The sequence below is a fragment of the Dipodomys spectabilis genome, unplaced genomic scaffold (genome assembly GCF_019054845.1).
Source record: "Dipodomys spectabilis isolate Male_0828 unplaced genomic scaffold, ASM1905484v1 ptg000092l, whole genome shotgun sequence".
In the NCBI taxonomy this organism is placed as follows: domain Eukaryota; kingdom Metazoa; phylum Chordata; class Mammalia; order Rodentia; family Heteromyidae; genus Dipodomys; species Dipodomys spectabilis.
The window spans coordinates 7694899-7718002 of NW_024870769.1; the positions used below are offsets into that span (position 1 = coordinate 7694899).

General features: G+C 43.1%; 1 protein-coding gene across 1 annotated transcript in view; it reads left to right on the top strand.

The window, feature by feature from the left end:
- Wipf3 (WAS/WASL interacting protein family member 3) overlaps positions 1-23104 on the top strand; it is a 78385-nt gene that overhangs the window by 52886 nt on the left and 2395 nt on the right. The window contains 9 exon segments of the mRNA XM_042685006.1: positions 1804-1936; positions 7193-7333; positions 8982-9292; positions 9294-9536; positions 9538-9781; positions 11346-11495; positions 12347-12421; positions 12797-12898; positions 18788-18864. Of these exon segments, the coding sequence (XP_042540940.1) occupies positions 1804-1936; positions 7193-7333; positions 8982-9292; positions 9294-9536; positions 9538-9781; positions 11346-11495; positions 12347-12421; positions 12797-12898; positions 18788-18864 (1476 nt within the window).

Consider the following 23104-nt stretch of genomic DNA (forward strand, 5'->3'; position numbering starts at 1 on the left):
TTACATCTTAGTAATAAACAGTAAGATGGCCTCTCTCTCCAGGGAAGTGAGGAGCAGAGGTTTCTTATGATTCCTGGTCCTGCTTCTTTTAAACAGAAGAATGCTCCATTCAAGTCCTCACCTTCCCTGTGGCCTGAATAGAGCCATGAATATCATTATGGTTCATTGCTGTTTATCTTACACATAGGAAGAAAGTTATAAATAACCCTCTTTTCCATATTTCTGACCATAATACATAACTGGATTTTCAATGTCAAATGCATAGTTTATACCTTCTTACCTAGGGCCATAATATTTCTGTTATTCTACTCATAATTATTTTTGAGTAAAATAAGACTTTAAAATCTCAACCTTTGTAGTTCAAAATGATTTCTGATTTTAATTGCTTATAGTAAATATTTTAGAAACCTATGTATGAGAATGACCCTGCTGTGCATATACCTTAGGTATGCATTCTATCTATATAATATATGTGTATGTGTGTGTATCTGTACATTTATCTCTATCTACATCTAAATATACCCAATTAATGACTTCTGGGGTTTCTGTCTCACAGCTGTTATATTGATCATCATCCATCAGCCCCTCTCAATGTTTAAAAAAAAAAAAAAAACATGTTTCCAAGCAACAAGAATCAGGCTTGAAGCCTGCTGATGCAGGGTAACCTGAGCTATAGCACCAATCTGTGAAAATGTGGACTCAACATATTTTAGCCTAGACTATGGTACCTTTATTTCTAGTCTCTGAGACTACAGAGATGAGGAATTTCTAGTCAGAAACCCTACTTTTGCCTTTTCTGAACAGGGACTAATAACCACTGAACAGTTTTGTAAATCCCAGTTACACATCAGGGACAATCTAAAATTTCACGTTTCCCTGGAAGCCTGCTCAGCCTGAGTTGGCCATTTTTTTAATCTCTCCATCATCTCTGTGGGACATAGTAGATCCTTGGTTATGTGTTACATCATGGGGTGGCTTAACTCTTCACAGTGTTTCCTAGGTCCCTGGCATATGTTTACACCTTGGAGAGCAAAAATGCTGTCTTATACCTCCTATGTTTAGTTCTCTCACTCATTCACTTACTCATTTATCTGCCTAATAGATTATTTTTGAGCCTATCTCAAGCCAGTTCCTGATCAACTTGGTGAACAAAACATAAGTATTTTCCCTGCCAGGGAATCCTTTGTTGTTATGAACATCAAACTGTTATCCTCCAATGGATATCTTCACAATGAAAACATAAATGTAAATTTATACCCCATGATAAATATGGTATAGAAAGGAATATGATATCCTAAGTGAAAGCAATCAAGCAGACTTTATTTATATTTGGAATCAGAAAAGACCTCCAGGTGATGATGCTTAAATTGAAGCCCCAAAACATATGGTATTGTCTAAGCAATAGGGACGCAAATATTTCTTGCTTCGAGAAGTGCTTAACCATCTCTAAGTTCGTGTGACATAAATCTCCTAACTGCAGAGAATTCCCTTGCCTATGTCTTCTGATGAAATGCCCTCCATTCCCCTTATTACCAACTTCCCATACACTTTTTTTGTGTGATATCCCTGGTTCTGATAACCCATGAAACTTCTGCTCCTTATCAGCTCAAATTACAGTGTGGACAATGCCCAAGGCAGTCTCCCCTGAGACCTGAAGATGATTGCACCTCTAAGACTGGCCTTAGGAATAGAGCATGGAAGACAGAACTATGGCACGAGAAGCTCCCAACCGATAGGGTGTCTTGCTTATCTACCAATGGTATATGTATGCCATTAAGTGAAATCCCTCTTCTTCCCTTACAGGTGAGCACAGACACTTCCAGCCTGAGAAAGACAGAACTGAAAGGTCGGAGTGCACTGTTGGCTGACATCCAGCAAGGAACTCAGCTGCGAAAAGTCACACAGATCAATGACCGCAGTGCCCCTCAAATAGAGAGTGAGTCCGCAGTTTACCTAGACCTGTCAGGAACCCAGGGCAGCACAGGTGTGTAAGGCACAGCCAGACACACCCCCGGGCTGCATTTGTGACCAGGCTACCTCAAGTGGGTGAGAAAATCAGAGCTTTTCCAAAAGCAAAGATTTCTAAGTACAAACAAATACATAACAACTCTATAGTGGGATGTCTTTTTATTACCTTAAAATACATAAAACAAAGCTCACTATCTTTGCCATTTTAAAATGTCCCATTCAGGTGGCATCTAATAGTTTTGCACTGTTGTTACAGCCATCCCTCCTATCTAGTTCCAGAATATTTCCATTACCCCAAAAGGAAACCATATACACTGCTCCCAGTCCCGACCCCCGCAATCACTGACCGACTTTGGTTTCTATGGAGTTGCTATTTCTAGATCTTTCATGGGGATAGGATCATATCACACCTGGCCTTTTGTGACCAACTTCTCCCACTTGTTATGTTTTTAAGCTCCTTCTATGTTATACCATGTATGAGTACTCCAGTCCTTTTACATACAATTTCTTTATATGACTATACCATATTGTGTGTCCCTGTGGGTGACATTTAAAGGTCAGTTACCCTGTATCAACATAGTCCCAAACTCAGTGGTAGAAAATGAAGGTCTCAGAGGCTAGATATGGTGGTAATATCTATAATCTCAGCTATTTGAGAGGCAGAATTGTGATTCAAGATCAGCCCAGGGAAAAGTTAGCAAAATGCTCTCAAAGGCAAGCTGGAGCTGGATACCAATGGCTCATGCTTATAATCCTAGCTACTTAGGAGGCTGAGATCTGATGTTAAAGATTCAAAGCCAGCCCAGGCAGGAAATTTCCTGAGACTCTTACCTCCAAATAACCACCAAAAAGCTAGAAGTGAAGCTGGTATGAAGCAGTAGAGCACTAGCCTTGAGCAAAAAAGTTCAGGCCCTGAGTTCAAGTCCCAGTACTACCATACACACATATGTATGCACGTGCACACACGCGCGTGCGCACACACACACACACACACACTGGGCTTGATGATTCATGCCTGTAATCCCAGCTACTTGGTTGGGAGGTAGAGGTAACAGGATAGATGCCTGTTGAGGCTGCCCTGAACAAAATCACAAGATCCTATATGAAAATCAAACTGAAGAAGAAAGGGCTGTGATGTGGCTTAAGTGTTAGAGCCACCTCCCTAGCAAGATTGAGCCACTGCGTTCAATTCCCAGTACCACCAAATTTTTAAAAAGTAAAGAAAGGAAAAAGGTTTTATTTCATTTTCACAAGGAAAAAAATGTGTTCAGAATTATATATTATGGAATCATCATGCCAGACTTCTGTCTTTCAAGGCATGATAGAAAAGAGAGAGGGAGGGAGAAAGAGAGAGAGGTGAAAGGAAGAAAAGAAAGGAAAAGAGTAAGGGAGGGAGAGAGGGAGGGATAGAGGAAGGCACAAAGAATGGAAGGAAGGGAAAGAGAAAGAAAAGGAAAGGAAGGAAGGAAGGGAGAAAGGAAGGAAGGGAGGGAGGAAGACAAGGAAGGGAAGAGAGGGGAGAGGGGGAGGGGGGAGGAGAGGAAAGGAGGAAGGAAGAAAGAGCAGTGATTATATTTCTGCTACCAATCAAATTGAAGAATCTCTTCTCCTTCTTTTGTTCCTGGCACTAAAGGTTTTATACTACGCATATAGTCTACCACTGACATCACCCCTAGGGATCTTTTTTCAGGCTCAGTTTTCTCATCTGCCATAAGTCCTGTTTGTTTTTTTTTTTTAATTTGGTTACCACTATAGGTTTAAAAAAATATATGTTGAACTGGTTAGTAATGTATAGTGTTGAAGTGTTTTATATATTTAGCAATGTTGTATGTGATGGTAAGTCTCAAAGTTCTAAAAACATAATTTTTAAATAAGTTTTTTATTGTAAAAATACTGTACAGAGGGGTTACAATCACATGAGTAAGGCAATGAATACATTTCTTATCAAACATTGTTGTCTCCTCCTTTGTTTTTCCCCTACCATCCCTTCCCTCCCATCTCTACAACCACAATCCCCCCTCGCCTAAATTGTAAAGTTCATTTTTCGACATAGCATCTTGTACATCTCATTGTTGCAATGGGTCCACCTGTATCTCTATTTAAACAATTTGCTTTCTTTCTTTCCACTCCCCAAATTATACCAACATCAAATACAGTGAAAACAGGAGTTATACCGTGGGGGAGGACATACAAAGCAACAAAAAAAAATCATGTGGTACCTTATAAATAGGTTAGAAACAATAGCAAGAAAGAAAAACCCACTTGTGTCCTTATCTTGGGGTTCATTTCGCTTAACATCATCTTATCTGACCTTTTCTGCTTGTCTCAGACATATACTAGTTATTGCAAATAAGGGAAACCATGGGACCTATGTTTCTTTGGGCCTGGCTTACTTCACTTAATATAATTTTTTCCAAGTTTTTCCATTTCCTAACAAATGGGGCAATGTCATTCTTTCTGATGGAGGCATAGAATTACATTGTGTATATATACCACATTTTCTTGATCCATTCATCTACTGAGAGACATCTGGATTGGTTTCATATCTTAGCTACGATAAAATGCACTGCAATAAACATAGCTGTGCTGGTAGCTTTAGTGTGGTCTTGTTTGTGATCATTTGAGTAAATGCCCAAAAGTGGGATTGCTGGGTCATAGGGGAGCGCTATTGAGGAAACATCATACTACTTTCCAAGGTAGTTGAACAAGTTTACGCTCCCACCAACAATGAAGTAGGTTTCCCTTCTGTCCACATCCCCTCCAGCATCTGTTGTTATTAGAGTTCTAAATTATAGCCATTCTAACTGGAGTGAGGTGGAATCTCAATGTTGTTTTCATTTGCATTTCTTTTATGGCTAGAGAGGTTGAGCATTTCTTCATGTGTCTATTGGCCATCCTCTTTCCTCTTCAGAGAAGTTCTCTTTAAGTCTTTAGCCCACTTATTTATTGGGCAATTGTTTCTTTGAGGATTTGTTGTTGGGGGATTTGATTTTTTTGAATTGAAAGTATATTTTAGATACGAGACCCTTATCCATTGTCTGTCTAGTGAAGATCTTTTCCCAATCTGTGGGTTTTCTATTGATCTTGCTAGCTATGTCCTTTGCCATGCAGAAGCTCTGTAGCTTCATGCAATCCCTTTTGTCCAACTTTTCTTTGATTTGTTGTGTTTCTGGGTCTCTATTAAGAAAATTTCAGCCTGTACCAAGGAGACCTAGGGTTTCTCCTATTCTGTCCAGTAATGTTTTCAGGGTGTCTGCTTTGACTCCGAGGTCTTTGATCCATTTGGAATTGATTCTGCAGGGTGATACATAAGGATCTTGTTTTAGTTTACTACAAGTGATTAACCAATTTTGCCAGCACCATTTACTGAAGAGGCTGTCTTTCTTCCATTCTATTTTTTTAGCTCCCTTATTGAAGATTAGTTGGCTATAGGTCTGTGGGTTCATTTCTGGGTTTTCAATTCTATTCCATTGGTCCTGAAGTCTGTTTTTGTGCCAGTACCAAGCTTTTTTGATTACTATGGCTTTGTAGTAGAGTTTGAAATTCGGTATTGATATTCCTCCAGCACTGTTCTTTCTGTTAAGGATCTAAAAACATAATTTTATTTCATATCTGTAATTATATATGTTGACACCCAAAGATAGACACAGTTTTTAAAGTAATACTTTCAACATAGATTATAATAAAAGTTCCTGGTTAGATTAATGGTCTAATTGTTTTAGCTCAGCTAACAGATGAGTATGTTTTATTGGAATATCCATTGCCTAATCACTCCAATGAGTAAATAATAGATGTCCATATTAAGACTAAGCTGAGCATGGTTGTACACATCTGAGAGTCTCAGCACTTGGGAGGCTGAAATAGTAGGATTATAAATAGTAGGATTATAAATAGTAGGATTATAAGGATGTCAAGGGGACATCCTACCTCAAAACAATAAAATTTAATTTAAAAAAAAAAAAAGAAGAGGTAAGCAAAATGCTCAGAATAAGCTGATCACTTTCTTCCACCAGTGGGCACTGTTTCCTAATTTCTTGCTGAGTATTAGCTCAGATTGTAAAGGTTTGCCTTGATTACTGTTTATTTTTTCTGTCTTGTTTTGTTATGGTTTGCTTTTGTTTTGTTTTGTTTTTACCTGTACTGGGGCATGAACTCAGGGCCTGGGTACTGCCCTCAGCTTTTTTGCTCAAGGCTGGTGCTCTACCACTTGAACCGCATCTACATTTGACATTTTGCTGGTTAATTGATGATAAGAATCTCTTGAATTTGTCTGCCTTGGCTGCCTTTGAACCATGATCCTCACATATTAGCTGCCTGAGTATTACAAATGAGAGCCACTAGCGCCCTGCTTGCCTGGAATTCTTATTCATGCTGCATATCTTCTCATTTTTTTTAGTTAGTAACCACATCTATCCAGAAGGGTTACGTTAGTTACTTCCAGGCTCTTGGACCAAGAAAAAGGTCAGAGAGCCAGGCGCTGGTGGCTCACACCTACTGTAATACTAGCTACTCTGAAGGCTGAGATCTGGGGATCACGGTTCAAAGCCCAAGCAGGAAAAGTCCATGAGACTCTTATCTCCAATAAACCACTCAGAAAACCAGAAGTGGTGCTGTAGCTCAAGTGGTAGAGCACTAGCCCTGAGCTGAAGAGCTGAGGACAGTGTCCAGGCCCAGAGTTCAAGCCCTACGACCGACAAAAATAACGAAGTCAGGGAAGCAAGAAGCGCTCAGGGCCTGACCGCTGAAATACAAGAAGGAAAATTCTGAAGCAGAAGTCAGTGTAGGCATTACTCCCTGTTTGTGATTTTTATTAATGCTCTGTGGATAAGAACTGGATGATTGACTGAAATCTTTATCTAGTCTTCCCAGTGTCAAGTGGATAAGACTAACTATACATCTACCATGTTTGGGCTTTCTAATTTACAAACAGCTGCCAATTCCCCTAATGGCACTCACCCAATGACAGTTAGTCAGGTCCCTTTGGTCACGTTTCAGGTTGGTTGGCCACACATGGCCAGCCGTTCAGTAGGAATGGAGAAGGCAGCAGGAAGACCTAGGCAGAGTGCCATGGCAGAGTTTGCATGAGGAAGATACGGAGTGGAACAGTGACATTGGACGGGGACAATGGGAGGCTGCCAAGGGTAATGTTACATGTGGTCTGGAGGGAGTATGGCTCATACAGCTCTGCACAGGCATCTCATCTATTTGCTTCTCCACTCTGAAGGTTCTAAAGGAACCAATAAAGAAGGAGGAGGCTCTGCAAATCCTACAAATGCGCGGGGAGGAAGCACCCCTCCAGCCCTGGGAGATCTCTTCGCTGGAGGCTTTCCTGTGTTAAGACCAACAGGTCAGAGGGATGCGGCAGGTGAGGAAAAAGTCAAAACCATCTACCTTGTAGTCTTTTTTTTTTTTAATCTTCACAAGTGTAGAAGCAACTGTGTAGCCACGTACACAGTGAGAGACTCGTACTTCATCCACAGTCACAGCAGCACAGCTCTAAAGTAGAACCTTCCCAACGCCTAGCATTGTTCTTGAGGAATCTTCCTTCTGGGGGAGAAGGGAGGCAGAACTGACATTTGAACTCTGAACCTCATGCTTGCTAGGCAGACATGCTACCACGCGAGCCACATTTTCAGCCCTTTTTGATTTCAGTTATTTTTCAACTAGGATCTCAAGTTATTCTCTGGGCACCAGACTCAGACTGTAATCCTCTTAGCTGTGAATACCTCCCACATAGCTGGGATTATAGGTGAGGACCATCATACCTACCTTCTTTTGTTGAGATGAAGGTCTCATTAACTTTTTGTCAGGACTGTCTACTGGGTAGCGAGGGTTACAGGGATGTAGCACCACAGGTAAGTACTCTTGAGAACCTTTTAAGTGATCATTCTGTTCAAAGTTTACCCATTAAAGAAAGAGTTACTTGTCAGCCAGGTGCCCGTGGCTCACGCCTGTAATGCTGGCTACTCAGGAGGCTGAGATATGAGGATCGCTGTTCAAAGCCTGCCCGGGCAGGAAAGTCCATGAGACTCTTATCTCCTATTAAACACCAGAAAACCGGAAGTGGTGCTGTGGCTCATGTGGTAGAGTGCATGCCTTGAGCTAAAGAGCTGAAGAACAGCACCCAAGCCCAGATTTCAAGCCCAACGACCAACAACAACAACAAAGAGTAACTTGTCATTCTGTGTGTTACTTAGCAATGATGTGATAGTGTACAGACAGAGGTACAAATGCAATAGAAGTTTATGATGGTATTACTGTGGAGTCCCTGGCAATGTACGAGTCATTGTATCAGCTAGGCATTGCTGTGTAACAAAACACTAACTATTGGGAGCTTTAAACATGTAGCCTATAATTCTGTCCACTGGTAATCTAGGGTGATCTCAACTCAGCTTCCTCTAGCATCTGCAGACAGCTGCAGGTTGGGCTTTGTCTAGTCTTAGATTTCTCCAATCTCTGGTGTCTCAGCGGGACCAATTGCCCTGAGTCACCCTAGCACTCCAGGCTCTCCCAATCTCCAGCGGCATGGTTCCATGAGAGAAGGAAGACACACACCAAGACTTTTAGGCTTCGTACTGGAAGTTGCACTAGGAACAGGAGTCCAGGTAGTGTTCATTCCTATGACATCCTCTTGGCCAAAGCAAATGACACAAGACTAGCTCAATATCCAAGATGGAGAAACGGATTACTAATGAGAGAACCTACCCAATCTCCTTTTCTGTGTGATCTACTGCAGCCATTTGTGCTTTGATGAGTATTCAGTGTTTTTAGTGTATTGCATTTAAATGGAGTGTTTGGAAGAGCTCTTTGGATGCTGGGAGGGTCCTGGGAGGAAGGACAGCTGGCCCTGCTGTGTAAGGAGGACCGGCCTGAGGCCTCTCAGGACTGTGCAGAAGAAGCCATCTACCATGCAACTGGCCGGCTTCAGGCCTGAGTGTCACAAGTGCCACCTTCACACCAAGGCATCTCCTTGCATTATTGCTGAACTAAGCCAGAATGTGTTTCATTTCCAGGTGGCAAGACCGGGCCAGCCCCTGGCTCCCGTGCACCTTCTCCCAGGCTTCCCATCAAGGCCATGGGCGGCCCACCTAACCCCCCTGCCTCTCCCAGGCTAGGCAATGCCTCAGAGGTGCAGGGCACTTCCAGGATGGGCCCTCCTCGCCCCAGCGTGCCTGCCCCACCCCCTCCCACCCCGCCCCCACCTCCCCCACCCCCACCTCCACCTTTACCTCCTTCGCCCCCCGTCAAAGCCTCCCTCATCTCTCCACCTGTCCCACTAATCAAAGGCAATCTCCCAGTCGCTGCACCCCCTCTTGCCTGTGCCGTGCCACCCCCCTCCCCCTCCTCCTCCTCCTCCTCCTCCTCCTCCTCTTCCTCCAACCCCACCTCAGCTGCTCCCTGCCTCAGTGCTGGGCGACAAAGCTCCCAAGCCCCAGCTAGCCCCCTTGCCCCTCCCACCCATCCCTCCCCCTCTCCCTCTTCTCCCACCTTGTGGATATCCTGGGCTCAATTCAGAACCTGGCAGCCCAGCCCAAGAGGTGCAGGAGCTCCCTGCCCCACCACCCCCGCCACCCCCCGCCACCACTGCCACCTACACTCCCCTTGTATGCTTCCTGCTCCTCCAGGGCACCTATGCCCGCACCCCCTTTGCCAGGTTCTAATAACAGCTGTGAAACCCCTCCTCCCCTGCCCCCCAAATCTCCCAGTTTCCAGGCCCAGCCTCAGAAGGCTGGTGTGCAGGGTCTGTCTGCTCCTCCGGTTCCTCCAGGGTCTCAGCTGCTCCTGCAGAAGAAGAGGCTTGGCCGAGGCCCGGGTAAGGCAGGTGGTGGGGCCTGCTGCATTGTGCAGGACCTTGGGATGTGTCAGGCCTTAGGATTTTGTTTGAGACCAGAGCTATTCAGTGCCTTAGTGGAACACAGGAAATTTGTTTCTTCAATGGGACTTTATTGTCGGAGCTCTTTAGAAATGGAAACTAAGGGTGAGGAGGGCTGGGAGACTTGTACAAGATCATGCAGAAAACCATGGGCTGGTCGGTACTAGCTGCATGAACCTGACATTTAGCCACCCTGGGGCTTCTTATCTGTAAAATGGGGACAGCAATAGCCACCCTCCCCACCACACCCGCAGAATTGTTGTAATATTGTGTTCTTGCCTGTGTTTTTGAGAAACAGGAACACCATCATCCATTCACATAGGATTGGTGAGACTATTAAATAAAGGCCTGAATGTAGCCAGGGCCACAATGTATTTTCTTTCCTCTCCTTCCCATGTAACCCAGCTACTCATCCAAAGGAAAGGTGGCATCCATTTAGACCTTGGCTCCTTCAGTCTGCTCACAGGGGCAGGCAGAGCCTTAATGGATTCTGGCACCTAGGAAAGGAAAATTGGAAAGGGGAAGGGGGAAGCTCAACAGGAGAGAGGGAATGGATGGATGCTGGGGAGAACAGTTGCTCTAGCAGCCATGGGACCCAGCCCTGCAGCTGGACGTACACCTGCTCCTGACGCAAAATGCTAGGCCAGAAGAGTGCTCATCTGTTTTCTTTGTGCCCTTAAATATGAGACTTGGCTCATGACAAAATAAAGGTAGCTCTGCTTCACCCCAGGTTTGGAGAAGAGGATGAGGTTATAACTGTGAGCATTATGCCCAGTTAACAGTAGTGGGGGTTCCATCATAGCACGTGGCAGAGGATGTTGGCACAGTCACTGAGGAACACTGAGGCAGCTAGAGTAGCTGTACTGAAGTGTCATGACAGTGGGTTATGGATTACAAAGGAAGTCTGACAGAAAACAAACAAGACAAAAACGTGGACAGAGATGCATCTTTCCCCAAAAACCTAGGAAGTGTGGAGGAAGCAGATTTGAGTTGGACCTTGGTAGATGAAAAAGGTTTACACTGACTGGCAGGGAAAATGGGTTTGCAATAAAGAGCCAATGGGAATCAAACCCAGCATCAAAACATATCCTTGTTGCTTCTTTTTCTGGCCTCCCTCTAGCCCCTAACCTACATATGGCCCTTCCCATTCCTATGGCTCTTCAGTGTGTCCCCTTTCTAGGATTGTACCATCTGATTATGAGAGTTATCCGTGTCACTGGTATCCATCATGATAGCTAAGGTTTACTACATCTCAACAACCCTAGTTAGATGTACTAGTAATATCCTCATTCTACCGATGAGGAAGCTAAGGCACTAAGAGGCTGGGTTATTTGTCCTAATGGAAGAACTGTAATGCAATCCCAAACGAATTAGATCCAGCAGGGGCTCTTTTGCTCACTGATATATATATATATTACATCCTAAAGTCTAAACAAATTAACAATACATAAAGTTATAGCATCCACCATCCTGTTTCTGAATGTCCCATCATCTTGTCTGGAAGGGGCCAGTGGAGGGAAGCTAAACCCACCGCCAGCACCCCCTGCAAGATCGCCCACCACAGAGCTTTCAAGCAAGAGCCAGCAGGCCCCAGCCTGGACTGCAAGCCAGCAACCTGGAGGTCAGCTGCGGAATGGAAGTCTGCACATCATGGGTAAGTGGGGTGCACAGTTTCTATTGGACTGTCTGCCAGTGAGCTAAGTGAGCTCTCCTGGCCTCTAGGGAGTTGGCCAGCACACCACACCATCATTTCAGAGTGTGTAATTTTCAGTATACTCAACTGCAGAACAGCCTGCAGGTCTATGAAATAGCATTTCTCTCAATACCTCCGAGGTAGTTCTGGGATTCAACCTTTAGCCTTCTGATTCAGATTAGAGGAAGGAAACACAAAGGGACCTGACAGTGTGGAAACTGTGTGTGTCTGTATGTGTGTCCATGTGTCATGTGTGTATGTGTTGGTGTATGTGTCTCCATGGAGAGATTAGTCCATGAGCCTAAAAGAGTAAATTGGGTAAGAAAGAATGAGTGGGAGGCTCCACAAATGGCTACAGTCAGAACGCAAATGTGGAAATGGGACGGAGAGCCATGTAGGGTCACATATGACCATAAAACCTCTTCATCCAGTTGAGCACTGGTGAGCCACCAGTGACTACTGGGGAGGCTGAGATCTGAGGATCATGGTTCAAAGCCAGCCTGGGCAGGAAAGATTGTGAGACTCATCTCTAACCAACCACCAAAAAGCTAGAAATGGAGCTGTGGCTCAAGTGGTAGAGCACCGTTCTATATCCCTGAGAAAAAACAAAGCTAAGGGATAGCACCTGGGCCCTTAGTTCAACCCAGTAACAGCATCACACACACACACACACACACACACACAAAGAAAAAGAGCATCTACATCTTGTCTGGGTGCTGAGCTATTGAGCTGCTGTGAGACACAAGGCCTAAAGGACAAAGCAGGAAGTTATCCCAGGAAATGGCCACGTGGCTTCTCCCCTCCTCCACCAGGAGCTTATGGCAGAACCCCTTCACTTTGGGGAGTCCCACACTGGACACAGGCTGTGTTCCCCCCCACCAGCCAAGGTGAGAACTCCTTTTTGGCACCTCTCCCTCCCCACAAGGCCCTCCTACCTGAGGGAGCTCAGCAGGCATCTGAGGCTGCTGGCTCCCTCCCCCTGACTCTGGACCTTTGCCTGACTAGCACTGTACCACTTCTGTCCCTAAAAGGACAGCAGCCTCCTGAAGATGGTGGTTGGTGTGAGGTCGAGTGGGTTCTAGGGAATGACGATACATTCTGATAAAACTGGAAGGGTGAATGGATGTATTAGGGAAAATAGCCCTGCCATTAAAACCTTTACACAGAGCAGGCAGACAGCAAAACCTGCGTGCTCCTGAAATTGATCACACTTGGGTAGCAACAGTAACCTAAGTACACTTTGCCATTTCCCACATGTACAGATGACTTCGAGTCTAAATTCACGTTCCATTCTGTGGAAGACTTTCCCCCTCCAGATGAGTACAAACCATGCCAGAAGATTTACCCCAGCAAGCTCACTAGAAGTAAGTACCACCTCGACAAGGCTCCTGGCTTTTCCTGACTCTTCAGACATACAGACTGAATAGCAGGGGTGGAAAATCTTTTTCCTCCCTAGGGCCCTTTGGACATTTATAACATTACTCCTGGGCCATTCAAGATTATCAGTACAGATAGAGGACTGAGGGCAGCCGACAAGAAGCAGATGACTGTCCCCTCATTTACTAAATGATTTCTTGGGCCTCATAAGGCCAGAGGGCTGGATGTCCCCCACTCCAGCGTAAAGGGTAATATGATTGTTCTGTCTTACTGTGAGGATGTAGTACTGTGCATACCGCTAGAAATCCCAGATCATTTATTTGTCTTGATAACTAAGAATTTATTTGGAGGGTTGTTTTTTGTTTTATTTTGGTAGAACTCCAAGGCTATTTGATATCAGATTTGGATGACTAAATGTGCCACGCATTCTTCCTTTTTACTGGGGCTTTTTACTGAGGGACTAAACACACCCCAAAACAGGGAAATCAGATATAGGCACTTTGAATGAATAATCAGAAAAAAAAAAAAAACCTGGATCCCGCTTTCCCACACACAGAATTCCCCAGCCCGCCCACCTGTACCAGGAAACTTCCTCAATTCTGGTAACTCATTAAATTGAAAAATACCCTTAGGCCAGTGGTTCTCAACCTTGACTCCACTTTAGAATGACCTAAAACGTGTCCAGAAGGCCAGGCTGCATCTAATCAGAATATCCAGGGTGGGACCCCGAGATCAGTATTTCTGAAAGCTGCCAAGTGATTCCAGTGAACAGCCATGACTGAGACTCACAGCCCAGAGAGAGCCTCCTCCTGATTTTAATTGAGTGTTCAGGCTCCAAGACAGGCCTTAACTGGACTTACCTATCTAGCCTGCAGAAAAAAAGGAGGAGTCTGGCCAGTCTTCCTCTGGAGGCAAAAACAGAAAGAAGGCCAAAGGCACATGAAGGTTTGGGTGCTTACCACACAGTGATGCTGCCCAGTACTTGCTATGAGCCACTTGTACAGTGCTGGGCTGATCTGGTAGGGCAGAAGGGGCAGAGTCAGCAACATGGGATGAGCTTTGGATGTGTTCCCTCTGCATCACCAAAGTGGGGCTCCCAGTCCCACCCACTGTGCACTCAAATGGAAAATGATGTGTCTAGTGCTGGCCCCAGACTAGGAATCAATAGGCCTGTCCTTCCAAACAGACCTGGTAAAGTACTTTCTGCAGGACTCAGCTTCCAAGTAATCTGGTAGCTGTTGCCTGCTCTGCTCAAGGCAAAAGTGCATCAGCCTGACACTAGGACCATGTGTAAATGTCACTGTTCTGGAATAAGACAAATGGAAAGGAAGAGGATCCTGGAAATCCTGTACACTTTACTATTCCAATAGACCACGAAATCCAATCATGGGAAGGGACAGATACTGTGTATGCCTAGCATTGCATTCCTGCTCAGGCCAGCAAATGCATAGGAATTTCCTACAGGGTGCCTCAGGTACACCAGAGTCTGCAGTATGTGAGAAATATCGTCCCTCACCAAGACCCCACCACGTGCCTCCTTGTAGACTTGTGAGAAATCAGCTGTTGTGATGTGTGATTATCGATGTAGAAGCAGCAGTTGGGATCCCAAAGGCTTCGAGACACACTCCCACATGGCTGGGAAGACATCCAGGCCGATGACAGCTCAGACCTATGATAGTTCAAGTTTCCTATAGTGCCTCAGGGGTATAGGGTACTGACTGGGCTGAGGCTATTTAGACTTTAGGTATTAGGTTGGTAGGTGTCAATAAATGACACCCTTGTGAAATATGCATGTGTATCAGAGGGATGCTTAGGTGATCATGGTTTTTCTGGATGACAGAGCTTAGGTGTCAGCCCAAATGGACTTCCTCAATCCATCCACAGTGACTGAGAATAAAAGAAAAGCTCTACCTCACAACCTCACACAGCCAAAGTTAATCGACTTAAGAGAAGTGGCTCAAGTAGAAAGGCCACCAAAAACAGAGACAGAGCGGAAGGGACGTTCGCTGCTTCAAGAATTATGTCTCCTCCTCCTTTTCCTTTTCCTCTGCCCCAAAACTTCCTTCAGAATCACTTCCCCATCAACTTAAATCTTTGAATCATCTTAAGAGGTAATCGACTCATTTTGGTTCACACTTTGGTGGTTTCAGTCCATGCTTTGTTGGTCCTACTGCTTTGGGCCTAAGAAGATGCACTAGAGCGTGGAAGTGAGTGCACAGTAGAGCAAAGCCTCTCCTCTCATACCAGCAGGAGCCAAAGAGAGAAGGGAATAGAGGAGTCTCCCCATCTCCTTTGAGAGCATATCCAATGACCCAAAGTCTCCCAAGGGTTTCATCTCTTAAAGGTTCTACCTCCAATTATCACCATAGGCTGGAGACCAATCCTTCAATACGTGGCCGTTGGAGGGAAATTGCAGATCAAAACTACCGTTTGATCCATCAGGTACAGAGCCAGGAAAGGAACTTTAAATTACTATTCAGATATTCATTGCAGTAAAATTCACAACAGCCAATGGATGGGAACAACGGATAAATGGATTCCTTAAAATGTGTTATGAAGCCAGGGGCTGGTGGCTCACATCCATAATTCTGGCTACTTAGGAGGCTGAGACCCGAAGATCATTATTTGAAGCCAGTACAGACAGTAAAGTCTATGAGACTTTGGTGTCCAATTAATCAGAAAATGCAGAAGTGGCTTTTTGAAGTGTAGCTCCAGTGGTTGAGCACCAGCCTTAAATAAAAAAGCTAAAGGATAGCACATGGTCTAAATTCAAGCCCCAGTACTGGCACCATACAGTTAGATGTGGCTCAACAATATAAAAGGGCATACTGTGTGATTTCATTTATGTAAAACAGATGAGTCTTCTACAGGAACAGGGCTTAGTGATTGCCATGGAAAATAGGGAGTAACTGCTAAGGGGGATGGAGTTTTATTTTAAGGTGATGAAGATGTTTTGAACTTAGTAGTGATGGTAATACACTGTGAATGTGGTAAATGTCACTAGTGCTCAGTTTTATGTTGTGTGTGTTTACCACAAAAAAAAAAAAAAGTGACAAGGAGCCGCATGGAAGGAAATCTTTGGGGAGAAATGCATAGGTCCCAAGTATTTTTGAACATGACAATAGAAAGAGTGAAACCATCATGATATCAAACACTTGCCCCCATAGAGAGATTGAAATTTGTGAGTACCGCACATGGCCTTGAATGTCATATTATAGTGAGAGATAGAAAGAGAGACAGACACCTAACCATGTCATTATAATAATCTACATTCCCAGCCAGGCCATCTTCATCATAGTCAAAGGAAAAAGTAGCTCCTGTCAATCATGGCTATTTTTCCATGGCTACTTTTTCTAAAAAAAAAAAATACTTAATTTGTCATTTTTATTGTACAATGCCATGAAGTACAGTTGCGTTTCTGTCTAGACAAACTCTAGAATGCTTGTGATTTTGTAAAACTTAAATGATATAACTATTAAATAATAACATCATGTTTTTCTCTCCCCTATTTCTTGGCAACCATCGTTCTTACTGTTTTTGTATTCTTTATAGTGGTACTGGTGTTTGAATGCAAAGCTTTGGATTTGCTAGACAGACACTTGAGCCATGCCTCCAGCCCTTTTTTTGCTCTGATTATTTTTTAAATAGATTCTTGCTTTATATCCACGCTGGCTTGTTTCTGCTTTCTGCAGTAGCTAGGATGACAGTCACACACCATCATTTATGCATTGAGACAGGGTTTCAAAAACATTTTGTGGGGCTGGGAAGGTGGCTCAGTGGTAGACAGCTTGCCTTGGATGCCTGTGGCCCTGGGTTCGATTCCTCAGCACCACATAAAAAAAAGCTGGAAGTGGTGCTGTGGCTCAAGGGGTAGAGCGCTAGCCTTGAGCTGAAGAACTGAGGGACAGCGCCCAGGCCCACAGTTCAGGCCCCATGACCGGACCGAAAAATAATTTGTTTGCTAGCCTCAAACTGAAATTCTCCTGATTAGCTTACTGACTAGCTAGGATTACAGATGTGAGCCACCAAGACTAACAGCATTCTATTTCCAGTGTCTATGATTCTGAATACTCTACTTCTTATACTATTTGCTTTTTGTTGCTGGATTGTTTCATTTAGCATAATATCCTCAAGGTTCATGCATGTCATAGCTAATGTCAGAATTTCTTCCCTTTTTGAGCCAGGCACAGATGGCTCATGGCTGTAATCTTAGAGAGCTAGGAAGCTAAGATCTATGAATCTCAGTTCAAAGCCAGCCCAGGCAGAAAAACGCATGAGACACTTATCGCCAATTAACCAGTGAAAAGCTACAAGTGGATGTATGGCTCAAGTGGAAGAGTGACAGCATTGAAAGAAAAAGCAAGCAAGAGCAAAAGGTCCTGAGTTCAAGTCCCAGCAAACCCTCCCCACACACACACATACACAAATGCCTTTCCTTTTTGAGCTGAGTAATATTCATTGTATGTATCTCATTCATTTATTCATTCATCTGTTTCTGGACATCTGAGTTGTTACTACATTTTAGCAATTTAGAAAAATGTTGTTATGAACATGAGGGCACAGACCCTGCTTGTAATTCTTTTGGATACATCAATATAGATATAGACAGTCATGTGATAATTCTAGTTTTAATTTTTAGTTCTATTTTAACTGTTTGAGGAACCACAATATTGTTTACATAGTAATTCTAATATTTTACACAAAGGTTACAATTTCCCCATACCAAATCAATACTTGCTATTTTGTCTTTTGAAACTTAGTTTAATTTTATAGTAGCCATCTAATGAGTGTGAAGTGGTATGCCATCATTCTAATTTCTTTTCATTTAAAGTAGAACAATCCATCCTAATTTCCATGAACAGTGGAACTTCTCCACCGGACACTACAGTAATTAATGGCATAGAGTGTCATGTCATAAGAACAATTTAATGAAGAGAGAAGAGGTGGGCAGATACCATCATACTATTCCATGTACATATGTGAAAATGGAATTGGGTAACTTGAGAGGATGAGTGGATTGGGAGAGAATAGTGGGAGAGGTGACACGAATGTATACAAAGCATTGTATACATTAACTGGCAACTATTTCAATATAAATATAATTTTTAAAGCATTAGATGCCTTGAGAGTGCAAAATGCATAGAAAGAAAGCCTATTGCCAGTGGGAGAGTATTTGTTCCTGCTTCGGTGTTGGGCAATGGGTAGGACTGTGTTCCAAGTTTTTCTTGGCTACTCTGGATTTGATACTATTGGCCACATTTCTTTCTAAACTGTTTTGCAGCATCCCACTGCTTCAGATCTATGTAAAAAGTCAATGTTCTGGAGAAATTAACCCTGGACTTTTAGTTGTCGTGATCCTAGGGCAGGAAAATGGAGATTAGGGAGAAGGACTACAGAGAAGCAGTATTTTGGATATCTGCTTTCATCTTCTTTATTCTTTGAATTCTTAACTGTGAGGATATACTCACACGTAACTTGTGCAACACAGAAGCACAAATGTATCTTAGAGAGAAGATTGGATCCCTGATGGAAGGGAAGTCCAGTCATGTCAACAAAGATGAATCTTTTGTTTTGCTCATGGTGGGTGCCCATCAGATGCGTGTGAGCAGAGTCAGGGATGTGTCAGTCAGCTCTAATGTGCATTCATGCCTAATACTGTGTTCTCATAGTAGATTGGATGTGACTCTTCTGTGTCTATTGCCTGTAACATACAAATCCAGTAGAAATGTATGGTCTAGGGCCAGAAGCCCGAAGGTGACTGTCAGGTTGATGTGCTTACATTGTTGGGTTCTTTTGCTGATGTTTTCTGGGAAGAGTGGTGCACACAGCAGGCTCCCGAGTCAATAGATGTTGAGATTGTGTTTTGTTTCTCTCAGGCCGCACACCTGGTCCCTGGCTCCAGGCTGAGGCAGCTGGGCAGAGCCCTGATGACATCAAAGGCAGAAATTCTCAGGTAACATGTCTCTGAACATAAAGCTGGGAGTTCTCCACAGGAAGCAAAGGAACATGTAGAGCTTTGTACTTAACAGCTTAACATTTCTCCTTCGCTTCCATTTGGTGTATCTGCATATCAAGCCAAAATGAAGCACCTACAGTTTCAAAATCCATAGCAGAAGGAGTGTTTCCCTGGAATTATCACCACATACAGAACCTTTTAAACTTACTCTGTCTTAATCATCCGTATCATCCGGGGCCTTCTCTGATTATGATGGTCAGAGCAACCTGAGAGAAAATTCCTGTGACATTTAAGTGACCTAATTCAGTATCCTCTCATGTGGTTTTTTTTTTTTTTTGCACCCTTCTTGCTCTTTCCTCCATCAATACTATTAAGTAATTTTGGCCAGGTTTAATCACAGTTCGAATCCTGTGGTGCCTATAGGAAATTGGCAAAGCTGGGAAGGAAAGTGCTCGTGGGATGAGTCTGAAGAAATGTCCTTGCACCGGAGACAACAAATATGTTTCCTAAACTGGGAAGAAGTGACTTCTCACATTGCATGTGATGAAGCCTTCTGCTTGAGGTGGATTCCAGAAGAAAGACAGAGTATGGAAAGCGGGGATATGGGAGGATATCGGTGAAGTCCCTTATGCACACACATGAAAATAGACCACTGAAACATAATGATATTGTTTTAATATGGAGAGGGACAATTAAAGGAAAGGAAGAGAGTGACTTTGATGGGGTACAGCATAAGAATACCATCCATAGTGGAACCTCTCTGTACAACTAACATGTGCAAATTAAAAGAAAACCAGAAGAGTAAACGAACATTGGGTTGTCTCACACCCACCCTTTGCCTGTTATGCAAAGGGAACTCTAGCTGGAGTCTCAGTTGCTGAGAGAGTGGAAGAGTGGTGGATCTGTGGCTGACAGGGAGAGAGGCAAAGAAAAGAATAAAGCCCTGAGGAATACCTTCCAACAGGACCAGTCCGTGGGAATAAACACCAGAAACATCTGCCTTCCCCTGTGTGCCACAGTGTGGCTAAGGAAAGGTGAACTTACCTCTAAAAGGAGAACATATTTCTTCCTTATCAGAAAAGAATCAACCTTACATTTTAATTTCTTTTCAATCCTATCCTGACTTGCCTCTTGTTTCAGAGTTGTAAAACACAGTTCTGGGCCATCCCCGGTTCTATGGAACATCAAAGAAAGTGATCTGTGAGGGGAGGGGTTAGATTCCTGAAAGCTAGGATGTTCCTGTAATAAGGAGTTCTTTCTCTAACAGATAAACACCCAATTTTCTAACTACAGGCCATCTAAGAATTGCACTAAACTTTCTCAAATATTTGTAGGTTCAGCACTGGGTATAGAAGTGTAGTCAAAGTGTATGTACAGAAGGAAAAAAGAAGACATATTCAAAATTGTTAACAGAAATTATTCTTGGAGGATGGAAGAGAAGCAGCAGCAGGAATCTCTCTACCTAAACAATCATTGTGCCAGCAAAATCTATTTGACGAACAGTCTTGGGTTTCTGGGGTCTACTAAAGGCTTGAGTTGTCCAGCAGAACCTTAAATTATAATTTGTTAATTTCAGCAGCTCCCACTTCTGTATCCCTAGCATTTTGATAGGCTACTCTGCATGTATTCTGGAGTAGAATGTATACAAAACTTGCAGACGCTAAATTGGAATAAAACAGAACTAAACAAAAAAAAAAAAAAAATCCGAAGCTGGTGCTGGTGGCTCACACCTGTAATCCTAGCTACTCTGGAAGCTGAGATCTAAAGACCATGACTTGATGCAAACACAAGCAGCAAAGCCTATGAGACACAACTCCAATTAACCTGCAAAAAGCCAGAAATAAAGAAGTGGCTCAAGTGGTAGGGTGCCATCCTTGAGTGAAAAAGCCAATCAAGAGCAGGAGAGTTTATAACCTCATTACTGGCATGAAAAAAAAAAAATAAAAAGCAACAGAAAAAAATCTGCACTGGAAATATTGGAGATCTGATAGCCCTTGGCTACGTCTAATCAGAGATGCAGATAAAAAGTAGAGGGTCTGGTTGTGGCAAGCCCCTCTCTTGTTGGCTGATGGGATGTCTAAAGAATTTTTTTATCTTTGTTTTTCTTTTCTATTTCTTTTTTTTAGAAGTCAAACATTAAAGAGTAGGACATTTGAAGGTAACTTCATATATGAGGGAAATTAGATAGTTATGTAGACCCAGGGAAAGGCACAGACAGGCTCAGGAAACACCTGAGATCTCAGATTGACAGGCTGATTCTTAGCCCAGAGACAACCCATAGAAATCAAAGAATAAAATAAAAATGATCATCAAAAAGTCCCCAGGAAACCCCTGGGAAAGAGGAGAATCCCATTTTTCAGGGTTATTGAGTTATTTGATTCAAATATAGAGTTTTCAATGGAAAAAAATCACAAATCATACAAGGAAATGGAAAAGTATAGCCCATTCAAAGAAAAAAAATCACCAAAAATTATCTCTGAAAAAAATGGAAACTAACAAAGGCTTTATAACAACTGTCTTAAAGATGTTCAGAGAGCTCTATGTGGAGTCTTTTGAGAAACCTCCATACTACTTTCCAAAGTGGTTGAACAAGTTTACACTCCCACCAACAATGCAGTAAGGTTCCCTTCTGTCCACATGCCCTCCAGCATCTGTTGTTGTTAGAGTTCTTGATTATAGCCATTCTAACTGGAGTGAGGTGGTATCTCAATGTTGTTTTCATTTGCATTTCTTTTATGGCTAGAGAGGTTGAGCATGTCTTCAATGTGTCTATTGGCCATCCTTCTTTCCTCTTCAGAGAAGTTTCTCTTTAAGTCTTTAGCCCACTTATTTATTGGGCGGTTGTTTCTTTGAAGATTTGTTGTAGGGGGATTTAATTTTTTGAGTTCCAGGAGATGGTGACAAAAAAAGCCAAGAAAACGATGTATCAATGAGATGGAAGTATGAGTAGAGACAGAAACAAACAAAAAAAAGAAATTCATATTTCTTATGGAATTTCCAGGAGGCGAGGAAAGGAGTAGAAAGATATATAAAGAAATAGTAGCTGCAAATTTTTCCAAAAAATTAATGAGAAGCATGAATATAAACATCCAAGAAGCTCAATAAACTCAGTTAACTGAGATGCCAAATACTACAGTGAATTCCCTTTCAACAATATAAATTTTTGAAAAACTGAACCATCAGAATGCTGGTGGCTCATATCTGTAATCTGTAATCATATCTGTTCAGGAGGTTGAGATCTGAGGATCATGGTTCAAGGTCAGCCCAAGCAGGGAAATCCATGAAGCTCTTTTTTGTGTGCGGGTTGTGGGTTGTTTTTTGGGGGGAGAGGGGATGTTATTTTGAGAGGTTTTATTTTTTTTGGTGCCTGTTTTGGGGCTTCAACGCAGGGCCTGGACATTCAAGCCTGGGTGGCGTCCCTGAACATTTCTGCTCAAGACAACTTGAGCCAGCTCCACTTCCAACTTTTTTTTCCCCACTTCTAACTTTCTGGTGATTAACTGGAGATAAGAGTATCACAGTCTTCCCTTCCCAGCTTGACTTTGAACTTCAATCATCAGATCTCAAATTCCTGAGTAGCCAGAATTATAGATGTGAGGCACTGGTATCCAGCTGTCCAGGAAACTCTTATCTCCAATTAAGAAACAAACGAACAACAACCAAAAAAACTGGAAGCAAAGGCTCAAATGGTTCACTTCCAGCCTTTAAAGGAAAAGCCAAAGGACAGCGCCTAGATTCTGAGCTCAGGCCTTAGTATTGACATGTACACACACACACACACACACACACACACACACACACACACACACACACACACACTCAAAACACTCAAAAAGAAAGACAGAAATGTAAAAAAAATAAAGTCCTGTCTCTGGGGACATAAATGGGCTCCTAGAAGGGATAGTGAATGGAGAGTATAAAATTTGGCAAAGTACTTTACACTCATATATGAAAATAGACCAATGAAAGTTGTTGAAATTGCTTTCAGGAATGACAGCTGTAGAGAGTGTGAGTTGAGTCAAGATTCCTTGTGATCATACATGGAAAAACCATAATAAAAAAAAATAACAGGGCTGGGAAGGTGGCTCAGCGGTAGCTTGTCTTGCATACATGAGGCCCTGGGTTCAATTCCTCAGCACCACATAAGCAAAAAAGAAAAAAGCCAGAAGTGGTGCTGTGGCTCAAGTGGTAGAGCGCTAGCCTTGAGCTGAAGAGCTGAGGGACAGCGTCCAGGCCC